The 12,124-nt window shown below is 43.9% G+C and overlaps 1 protein-coding gene across 1 annotated transcript in view; it reads left to right on the top strand.

Annotated features, from left to right (window-relative positions):
* Positions 1-12,124, top strand: part of dph1 (diphthamide biosynthesis 1) — a 281,422-nt gene that overhangs the window by 7,062 nt on the left and 262,236 nt on the right. The window contains exon 3 of the mRNA XM_048612751.1: positions 7,146-7,267. Coding sequence (XP_048468708.1) covers positions 7,146-7,267 — 122 coding nt within the window. The remainder of the gene's footprint in view (positions 1-7,145; positions 7,268-12,124) is intronic.

Here is a 12,124-nt window from a genome sequence, read left to right as displayed (position 1 = left end):
CCACCCAGCACAAACACCCCCCCCGACCCAGCACAAATATCCTCTCACATACAAACCCCATATGTGCCCACCCCAATACTCACGCACAGACCTTTGTCAGCACGGGTACCCACCTAACACTGGCAAATACACACCCTCACACATGCACACCCTCATGCATGCAGTCATTCCCCCATGCACATATCCACATAGCTGCCCACACAACCCCCAAGTGTATGCGCAGAGCTACTTGCCCACACACTTCCTTGCATGCACACATTCTTGTATGTTCACCTATCTGCACGCAACACTGTGTACACACACACTTCCTTGCACACAGAACTCATTGCATGCACATATCCCCACACACACGTGCACTCGCACACACACAACTCTTTGCATACACAACCTTGCACACATACTCATCCATGCCCCCGTACTTTCTTGTGTGAACACCTGCAGGTATTTCTCCTATAACGTGATAATTGCATTCTTGTGTGACCTCACGCTATAGAAAATCGGGTTATAGGAAATCGCTATAGAAAATCACTATACCTGTACAGCAGAAAGCTTGCGTTATCCAAACAGTGTCCACTATTCATTCATAGCGTTACAGCCAATTTGCGTTAACAAAACATGCATTATAGGAGAAATACCTGTACTTACGCACTCATCCTTGCACAAGCATCTCTGCATGCACACCTTCATGCGCACACATGCCTCATCACTAGGTATTGATCTTGTGAGAAGATGGTCTTTAGGAAATTGTGGTTTAGAGCAAGAATGTGCAATCGCTTGGCAGTCTAGGAAGGGCAGGCAGGTAGTGCAGGAGTTTCTGAAATCCGACTCATCCAAGAGCTTTTTGGATACCGGCGAGGGCAATGATTTGACAGAGGAATGTAGCAAGAGCTAAGCTTGTGGCACTATTAGTGGCTTATTTCCCAGGTGAGACAGGAGAAGAATAGAAGGGCACTTGTGATCTCCGATTCACTAGCTATGGGGATAGACAGGAGGGACAGGTGTTTCTGAGGCTGTAGACATGGCTCCATTATGTAACGTTCCTGGTGTAAGGGTCAGTGCAGGCACAGAGAGACAGCAGGACAGTCCTTTGAGGCTGGGTGAAGAGAGGTTGTGGTCCCCATTGACATCAAAGGCATAGGTAGAAACAGGGATGAGGTCCTGAAAGTAAAATTTAGGGAGCTGGGTGGGAGATTGAAGAGTAAGACTCTTAAGCAGTAACCTCAGCATCACTGTCAGTCCCACAAGCTGGTGAGTGTAGAAATAGGAAGAATGAGAGAATGGATATGTGGGTGGATAGGTGATACAGGATGGAGGACTTTAGATTTTTGGGACCCAAGGACTGGTTCAGAGCTGCTGGGCCCTATACAACGTGTATGGCTTACATTTTAGCACGACCAGAACTAATATCCTCTGAGGAGATTTGCTGGTGATGTTGGAGGGTTTAAACTAGCTTGTAGGAGGTGTGGGATCCTGAGAGGGAATTCAGATAGAATAAAAATGAAGCTGGTGATGAGAAGTAGAAAATGGAAGTGAAAAGTACGAACAAGTTTTGGCATCAGCCAGGGTCACATCACAGATAATCTGTTAAAAAAAAAACAGAATTATAAGCACACTATCTGAATGCACACAAGATAGGTGAATTGATGGCACCAGTAGAAGTTGAACAGTTTGATTTGATCACTATTACAGAGATGTCGCTACATCTGAATTGGGAACTGAATATGGTAGAATGTTTGACATTTAGGAATGATAAACCAAAAGGAAAGGGTGATGGGATGGTTTGGATAATAACAGACAGGACTGGTGTATGGGTCAGAGATTGCAAATCTCTGATCAGAAGAAACAGACGTAGAATATGATTGAGCAGAGCTAAGAAAAAACAAGAGGCAACAACCCATCCTGAAGCTAAGCCTGCAGGTGCAGCAGGTAGTCAAGAAGGCAAACGGGATGTTGCCCTTCATAGCGAGCGGATTGGAGTACAGGAGCAGGGATGTCTTGCTGCAATTATACAGGGCCTTGGTGAGACCTCACCTGGAGTATTGTGTGCAGTTTTAATTTCCTTATCCAAGGAAGGACATTCTGGCTATGGAGGGAGTGCAGAAAGGTTTACCAGACCTATTCCTGGGATGTCAGGACTGATGTATGAAGAAAGACTGGATTGTGTTTAGAAGAATGAAGGAAATCTCATTGAAACCTGTAAAATTCTAACAGGACTAGACAAGGTTAATGCAGGAAGGATTTTCCTAAACATGGGAGAGTCCAGAACCAGAGGTCACAGTCTAAGCGCAAGAGTAAACCATTTAGGACAAGAGATGAGATATTTCTTCACCCAGAGAGCCTGTGGAATTCTCTGCCACAGAAAGCGGTTGAGGCCAAAACATTCAATGTTTTCAAGAAATAGTTGGATATAGTTCTTAGGGCTAACGCGATCAAAGGAGAAAGTGGAAACAGGGAACTGAGGTGGATGATCAGCCATGATCAATTTGAATGGCGGAGCAGGCTTGAATGGCCTACTCCTGCTCCTATTTTCTATGTTTCCCCAGAATTAGTGCCTGTTCCCCTTGATTCGGACCCAATTTCTCCTACACAAATTTCTGACTCTCACGTTCATCCTCCAATTCTATTTATCATAGGTCAATTTGCATGAGTCTCAGATACTTCCTAATTTTGTGGTTTTGCCTTTTCATTTAGCTCTTAATCCCTCAGCAGGACCTCTTTTTTAGCCCTCCCTATGTCATTGGTACCTGTGTGTACCACAATAAGTGGATCCTTCTCCTCGCACTTAAATTCCAATCCAGCCTGGAAGTATTGTCCTTAACCCTGGTTTCAGGTCAGCAATGTAGACAGAACAGAATCAATTCCTATAGCTACACTATCCCCTATCACTGCTATATTTCTTTCTGCCCACCAGAATGCATTCAGTACCAAGGTTCTTTAGTGAATTTGCTTATCCAACCTGCTACCTGTGCCCTCATTCATAAGCAAGAGCCTCATCCCTATTTGGCAAGGGCATTGGCTGAGGTTCCTTCTCGGCTAAATTCTGGATCCGCATGAACCTGCCTCATACATAGTCACACTCCTGTGCTTGACCATGGATCAAATTTGATGTCATTAACTTAAGGAGTGTGTGTGACTGCTTTCTGAAACACAGCGCCCAGGTATCTCTCCCTCTCTCTGATGTGCCTCACAGCGCCAGGGACCTGGGTTCGATTCCACCCTTGGGCGACTGTCTGTGTGGAGTTTGCACATTCTCCCTGTGTCTGCATGGGTTTCCTCCGGGTGCTCCGGTTTCCTCCCACAGTCCAAAGATGTGCAGTCTAGGTGGATTGGCCATGCTAAATTACCCATAGTGCCCAGGGATTTGTAGATTAGGTGGGTTGTAGGGGAATGGGTCGGTGTGGACTTGTTGGGCCGAAGGGCCAATTTCCACACTGTAGGGATTCTATGATAACTTGCTGCAGGATGTGGTTGGTCATCGTGGATCACACTGGCTTCCACCAGCTCCCACATACTACAGATGCATCACATCAGTTGCCCTGCCATCTATCTCTGTTCTGCTTAATTAATTCATTTTGATGTTGAGTACTTTAAAAGTGAATTTCTTAACCATACTCTTCAGCAATAATAACGCCTCCTGATTTAAGCCAATTGAAAGAAAACAGAGGAAATACCCATCAACCCACCTTCGTGTACCTGTTTTCCTGTAATGTAACACTTGGTTTGTGAGAGGTAAAACAGGTTGAAGGAGCTCTCTGATTTTTATCTCCCACCACTGCTGCCTTTCTCATACAACTGCACTCTCCTGGTCTCTTTCATAATGATGCTGACCTGCTGCACACTCCACCAGTTTGGGGGCAATGTACTGGCATGTACCGAGGATTGGTTCACACACAGAAAATAGAGAGTCGGGATTAATGGGATTTTTTTTCAGGTTGGAAAGATGTAATAAGTGGAGTGCCACAATGGTCATTGCTGGGAACTCAATTATTTACTATCTATGTGACTTGAAGGAGGGAGATGATACGAAAATAGGCGGAGAAGGGCATATTGTGTAGAGATCACAAACAAAGGGATATAGATAGGTTGAGTGAGTGGGCAAAAAACTTGGGAGATGCAGTTTAAAATGTAGAAAGTGTAAGGTAGGAAGAATCAAAAGGCAAACCATTATTTAAATCCAAGAAAGGTGCAGAACAGAGGGATCTGAGTGTTCTTGTGAATTTAACACAAAAACTTAGCATGTGGATGCAGCAAGTAATTCAGGAAACAAATGGAATTTTGGCCTTCGTTGTGAAGGGATGGAGTTTAAAAACAGGGAAGTCTTGTGACAACCATAGAGGGTGTTAGTGAGGCTACACCTGGTCTACTTGGAACATTTTTGGTCCATGAATTTAAGAAAGAATGTACTAGTATTGGAGGCAGATCAAAAGGGATTCAGTAGGCTGATTCCTGGGATGAAGGGGTTCACTTACCAAGAATAGTTAAACAAGTTAGGCCTGAATTCGGTAGAGATTAGAAGAATGAGGGTGATCTTATTGAAACTAACAATTCTGAGGGGACTGACAGGGTAGATGTTGCGAAGATGTTTCCACTCGTGAGGGGGTGTCTCATCGAGGGGACATAGTTACAGAGTAAGGGGACACTTATTTAAGACTGAGATGCGACGGAATTTCTTCTTTCTCAGACTAGTGAATGTCTGGAATTTTCTACCCTACGTGGTAATGCAGGTTAAATTACTGAAGGCATTTAAAGAGGAAATAGATTTACGAAATATCGAGGAGTTAAGGCTATGAGAACCTAGCATAAAAGAAGATTTGAGGCCTGAGGCGTAACAGCCCATGATCTTATAGAATGGTGAGGAAGGCTTGAGGGGCTGAATGGCCAACTCCCTCCCTTCCCGATTTCTTATGCTTTAATGTCAATTGTTGTAAAGACCCATCTGGTTCACCAATGTAGTTCCGGGAAAGGTTTCTGCTGTCCCACATGCGCTGATCTAGCCTACATGGGATTCCAGATGCACAGCAATGTGGTTGACTCTTTAAAAAAAAGTCCCAAAACAGACTGAGACAGGGCCAGGGCTGACATGTCTGACCCCATTGGGATCTCGAGCTGGACATAGGATACTGTACCCGAGACTGTATGACTTCATGTATGAGATTGGTGGAAGTCTGGTGCATTGTCCAACATTGACCCTGCCAGAAACATTACAATCTCTAACATTAGCCTGGATTACCAGCCTATTGAAATTATCAATGGCCCACTGTCTTTCCACAGGTGACTGGCCTCCGTTGCCTTCCTGCTCCTGCCAGTAGTTGATTTAACGTGTGTATAACAGTTAATGCTCTGGGGTCACAGATCCTCAATCACTGTGGCTAGTGGAATTTAAATTTGGTTGATACAATCTGGAATTTGAAAGCAGGAACTTAACCCTTTAAACCCTTTTTCAGACAAGACTCAGGTTTCTTTATTTAAATGTTTATTCATGCATACATGGGCAGTGAACTCAAACTTTACAATAAAAATGTGTTTTTTTAACTATTTCTAGAGGTAACAAGTTTCTGATCAAAAGGTTACACACTTACTCACCAATATCTCCATCCAATTGTGTTCTCATAGTCTACATTCCAGGCTAGTACACATGATTATAATGTCCAATCATATCATAACATGTTCATATCAAACTGTAAGTGTAGAAACCATATACTGTCCCTTGTCCCCCTTTCAAATTGAAAGCTAATCTCAGTAATAGTGACTCTGAAACTATCATTGATTCGACTAGAGTAGAATAGAAACTTATTGTTATTTGTATTTAGGAAAATTCAGTGAAGAAGTGTTTAAGTCTCCATATTCTGGTGCCATTTTAATCACAGAAAATATAAAAAAAGAAATAATTACGGCAAAGTTCACCTTTTGAGATAGCAAGAACTGCAGATGCTGGAGTCAGAGATGTCCAAATGTGGAGCCAGAGTTCATCTTTTGTTCCCATCACGTCTCCTGGGTTTCTGAAGGGACTGTGGGAAGCCGTCACCAAAGCCATTGCTGAGGTTGCCATAGCGAGGAAGAATGGACCAGCCCTACGATGCCACCCACTGCTGCAGCAGCTGACTCGCCACGTCCGAAAGAACTCCCAGGTTGGACCCTCACAGCCATTGGCCAAAGCTACCGCATTGCCACCATAGAGGAGAGAAACGGGCCAGAGCCACCACAACGCCGCCACCACTGTAGCCTCCGCTGACGGCACCGCATTGCCGCCTCAACCAGGAGCAATGGACCTGACCAGCCAAGTCACCGACACCAAAACTGTGGCCAGGCAGAGCAGACCGAATCCATTACTCCACACCTGCTGCAACAGCCCCCTCGCAACCGCCTTCATCCACTGTAACCGCAGAAGGAAGATGAAGTTTGATTATGGAACATACACGAAGAAATAAAACAAAAGAAAGAAGGACGCGGCCAGCCTGATGATCAGGAGCAGACAGAAGCCCAAACACTCCCTACCTGCCACTGCAACTTTGAACTTACCGTAATAATCCATCACTAATTTAGAGAAGGAATCTTTAAGGAAGGAATTCTACTGCCTTTACCTGCTCTGGCCCTGTATGTGACTTCAGACCCACAGCCCTGTAATTGACTTTTAACCATCGCCTGAAATGCCTGACCAAGCCACTCAGTTCAAGGGCGATTAGAGATGGGCAATCAAAGAAAGAAAACCTCTAAAATTTTGCTAAAAGCTGATGTTGGCTCAGTTGTTTTTTTTACCCTGTCTGCTGATAGCACCTTAAATACAAAGGCATCGTAAATATGCCCTGCATTGCTATCAACAACAGTTTTATTGAAGAAGAATCCTCTCCCACTTTAATGATCATTAAGTAAGGCGTTACTGAAGGGTGACGAGAAAAATAAAGAATCGCTTCCTAATTAACTGTAAAATTTAGGGAATATCAAGTGCAATGCTGGAAGCAGTCCCTGGGTATTATGGGAATTGGCATTGATGACCCATTTTCAGCTGCTCCCAGTGGGAAAGGGCTAATGAGGTTTGACTGTAACTTATGTCTCATTCGATGGCTTATCCCTCATTAGTTCTCAAATGCTGTTTGCCTTGCACTGTCTTTTTATTGTCTGCCTGACTCTCTACCTTCTTTCTGCAGTCCACCAGCCAGGAACTGCAATCAGAATACGATGTGTGCGTCCCGCAGTGTAAACCACTGTCGCCAGGAGAAATTCTGGGATGTACCTCACCTCGCATTGAAAAACCCGTCGGGGCCATCATGTGAGTACTGCAACACACATTACAGCAACTCCAAATGGCAAACTTTCACATGTGCCTATTTTCAGTTCTTTTAGGTTTCTTCTTGACCTTGGTGTGGAAATGCTAGAGAGGCAGGGTTTGCTGACTTTCTGGGTGAGAAGGTGAATGGGAGGTTTCATCAAAATTCTCAAAATGATAAGGGTTTGGATGGAGTGAAGAGGGTAAGACTCATCCTAGCAGAGGAAGAGCCTGTTAGCGGTTGATACAGATTTACGATGACTTGTTTTTGGTCATGAGATGTGGCTAGACCAGCTTTTATTGCCTATCCCTTATTGGCCTGGAGGAGGTGAACTAAGCTTTAGCACTAGGTTCTGAAGAAGGGTCACTGGACCCGAAACATTAAGTCTGATTTCGCTCCATGGATGCTGCCAGACCTGCTGAGCTTTTCCAGCGATTTCTGTTTTTGTACCAGAATAAACCAGTTGGGCTGAATGGCCTGTTTCTGTGCTGGTAAGTGTATGTAATGTATATATAGTGCTAAGGACTAGTCTTAGATTTCTTTTGGGAAAGGGTTAAACCGACCCATGTACTCAAACGGACGGGCAGTGTGTCTGCTGTTGAACATCTCCTCAATAGCATGAGGGTCATTAAATGATACAATATACAATAATTAATCTTGCTGTCAGTTAGCATAATATTACACGGTGTTTGGCTCTTCAATTATAACCCGCAGAGGCTCTTGTACCACAGTACAGAATTCAAACGTTGCAAGGTTTGCTATTTCATTTGATTAATTGTCTGATACTCGATGAGTTTGACTTATTTCTGCTGTTGGTCTCTAAGGATTAATATCAGGCGCCACTGGGAAGATGTGCGAGTATTAATTGGGCATTGTCATTTATGCGACCAATTTCTGGTCTCGCCGTATAAAGTAACAGCAATAGATACTGGAGCATTATTCATTAGTGAGAGATTAGGTTTTTTTTGATTCCTCCCTTTGCTAAACAACATTTGCTTGGTAACAATATCCTCATCAGTCTTGACCACACACTCGCTTTGGCAATGCTTTGTTATCTCTTCGTGGATGTGAGCACTTGTTGGCATGGTCAGCACTTCTTTTATTCCCTGACTCTGATACCCTTTGAGAAGGGGACCCATCTTTGTGACAACTGATTGCCTCCCTCAGCTATTTCAGAGAGTAGTAAAGAGACAGTTGTTTGGTCTGCTTGGCAGATTCTTTTCTTTAAAGGACATACGACCGTAAGATACAGGAGCAGAATTAGGCCACTTGGCCAATCGATTCCACCCCACCATTCAATCGTGGCTGGTACATTTCTCAATTCTCCTGCCTTCTCCCCGTAACCTCTGACCCACTTACCAATCAAGAACCTCACTATCTCTGTCTTAAATCATTCGATGACTTCTCCTCCATAGCCTTGTGTGGCAATCAGTTCCACAGATTCACCACCCTCTGGCTGAAGAAATTCCTCCTCATCTCAGTTCTAAAGGGTCACTTCTTCATCAGTAAAGCGAATAGGATTCTCCTGCCATCCTGTGATTATAGGGTCACCACTAGAATTTTATTCCAGATTTATTTAATTATTCAAATTTCAGTTCCTTTGTGGCTCAGAACTCATGGATTGTCTTTCCCTCACTCACCCACCCCCTGGGGCAAGATAGGATGAAGGGTGGAGTGTAGATTTCACCAAACTCTCTCAAGTGGTGTTCCACAAGGGTCAGTGTTGGGACCACAACTTTTCACTTTATACATTAATGATCGAGATGAAGGAACTGAGAGCAGACAGGTCGTATTGAGGAGGCAGGGAGGCAGCAGAAGGATTTGGACAGATTAGGAGAGTGGGCAAAGAAGTGGCAGATGGAGTACAATGTGGGAAAGTGTGAGGCTATGCACTTTGATAAGAAGAATAAAAGCATGGACTATTTTCTAAATGGGAAAAAATACAGAAGTCTGAAATGCAAAGACACTTGGGAGTTCTAGTCCAGGATACTCTCAAGGTAAACTTGCAGGTTGAGTCAGTAGTTAGGAAGGCAAATGCAACTTTGGCTTTTATTTTGACAGGACATGAATACAAAAACAGGGATGTACTTCTGAAGCTCTATAACGCTCTGGTCAGGCCACATTTGGAGTATTGTGTGCAGTTTTGAGCCCCATAACTCAGCAAAGATGTACTGGACCTGGAGCAGGTTCAGAGGAGGTTCACGAGAATGGTTCCAGGAATGAAAAGCTTAACATATGAGGAACGCTTGAGGACTCTGGGTCTATACTCAATGCAGTTTGGAAGAATGAGGGGAGATCTAATTGAAACATACAGAATACTGAATGGCCTGGACAAAATGGATGTTGGGAAGATGCTTCCATTGGTAGGAGAGTCTAGGACCCGAGGGCACAGCCTTAGAGTAAAGGGAAGACCTTTTAGAACAGAGATAAGGAGAAACTTCTTCAGCCAGAGAGTGGTGAATCTATGGAATTCACTGCCACAGAAGGCTGTGGGGGCCAGGTCATTGAGTACATTTAAGACTGAGATGGACAGGTTCTTGATTATCAAGGGGATCAAGGGTTATGGGGAGAAAACAGGAGAATGGGGTTGAGAAGCTTATCAGCCATGATTGAATGGTGGAGCAGACTCAATGGGCTGATTGGCCTAATTTCTGCTCCTATGTCTTATGAACTTATGGTCTTAATCGAAGATTATGCGTGTTCACTGCTGTCAGTTCTGTTCAGCAGTGATGAGAACTTGTAAGCTGGTGGGCCAATTGAGGCACTGACTGATGGCCACTTCGCAGCCAGCTCTCACTGCTGCTGGGTTTGTACCCACACTGGAGAGGAGGTTGGGCTGGGAGTATGTCAGCACAGGAGGGTAGGTGTGTGTGTTGCAGTCGGGGGAGTGGTGTAATTCTTGTTTCAGGACCCTGTGCGCATCCACACATTCTCTGGCTCTAAGTTATTCCACACACCCCCTTTCCTTTCTATTCGTCACATGCCCCACCCTGTCTGTTGTTCCCCGACCAGTGCCTGCCAGCCTGGCCCCCAGTGAGACCCCTAACTGACCTTCACCCAGGTTCCTGGCACCTCTTTTGCCAGGGCTGGCTGCAATTCCAATAGAGGCCACCACTTCTGGCTAGATCAAGAGATCTGCAGCTGTTTTCTTGACTGAAGACAGGATGCCCCCTCCAATGGGAGCAGAAGGCCCATCCTTAGAAGATTGAACACTCAAAGGCTGCTTAATGACAATGGGGTAAGTCAGTCAAGTGTAAGGTACTTGCCCCAAGTTTCACTCCCTGAATAAAACCCAAATTTATCAATCTTGAACAGAAGCAACTAAGAGATGATCCTATTCGCAGGTGCACACATTCATAAATATTATAGTTTTTCAAAAATAACAATGGGAGTAGATTTAAAATGGCCAAATTGTAATATAATATTAACCCCCATGGCATTTTTCACACACATGGTAATCAGACATGGAACAAACTTCCAATCAAGTGTAGTGTAGTGAAGTTAAAAGCCAATGGGTCATAGAAACTGCACAACAGAAGGAGGTCATTGGGCCCATCACTGCTATTATGGTGCTAGACATTCCAACTGCATTTGCAAAATCAAAATCAAAATCAAAACATCTACTTTTAAATGTGATTCCACAACTGGACAACACTTGGCGAACAATCAGATTGGGCTAATATTGACACTAACAATCAATTTAAGATTATCAGTTTAGCTTATAAATTACTTCATTTAAACTGGCTAGCAGTGCCTACATTCATTCACGGGTCCGTTCTCTACAAACAAACAAATAATGGTCTAGACTTGGGCCTTTTTGAATTAACTAGGAGTTTAGAGAGACCTTTGTTTTCTGTTGCATTCTCTGTGGCAATACCTGAACCAATTAGTGTCGGCTTGCCAGCGATTAACATCCTTTTCTTCTATGTTATAAACTGTTATGATCGTTTGAAATCTAGCATTCTTGCTTTTGTCCTGATGGTTGCAAGACTAAAAGCTTTGGCAATTTGTCTTTCCTTTCAGGAATATTCAGTGTCAGGCCTATCAAGCAACTGTTCAACTACTGTAATCCTCAGCACAGATTGATATGAAGTTTTTCATTACAATTAGTGATACTTTTATTATGCTGATAGCCAGCAAAGAGAAACTGGCATTGACATCTTTGCTACATTTTAATCCTTACATTCGTGTGTTCATGAATTGGATTTTCTGGCCAGGTTTGGAATGAACCACAAACCACTCAGAGACTTTGGATTTCAGGTGAAACCTTGTCATTTTGCTGGTGGTTTATTAAAAGTCTAATATAATCGTGTAGCATCCTACCATGACCCTAAGATTGTGTAAGAAAGAGGAGCTCAGTAGGGGAGCTGTCATGTGGATTGATTTGGAAGAATCAATTTGGATTTGTTAAGGGACAATCAAGTCTAACTAACTTGCTGGAGCTTTCTGAAGAGGTAACAGAGAGGGTTGATGAGGGCAAGGCTTGCATGGACTTCAGTAAGTGCCACACAACAAACTTGTCAGGATAGAGAGAGATCACGAAAGAAAAGCAATGGTGGGAACATAAATATTTACGAAAGGTGGGAGCTATGCATTTTTGAGAGGAGATTGCAATTAAGGCTTCTTCAAAAATGTGGAACAGTTCTCCCACTCTGACAGTGAGTGGGGTAAAGGGGGCATATTTCTCGCAGTTAGAGAAGTGGGATCAGGAGCGGAATGGGGCAAGTGGGGGTCAGGAGCAGAACGAGAGAAGGAGGTGTCAGGAATGGAGCAGGAGATAGAGATGTCAGGAACGGGAGATAGGAGTTTCAGGAGCCAAGTAGGAGACGGAAGTATCAGGAGTGAGAGCATGAGATGGA

The sequence above is a fragment of the Rhincodon typus genome, chromosome 26, assembly GCF_021869965.1.
Source record: "Rhincodon typus isolate 14 chromosome 26, sRhiTyp1.1, whole genome shotgun sequence".
Lineage (NCBI taxonomy): Eukaryota > Metazoa > Chordata > Chondrichthyes > Orectolobiformes > Rhincodontidae > Rhincodon > Rhincodon typus.
Note: the sequence above shows the minus strand (reverse complement) of the source record. Positions and strands in the feature narration are given on the sequence as shown.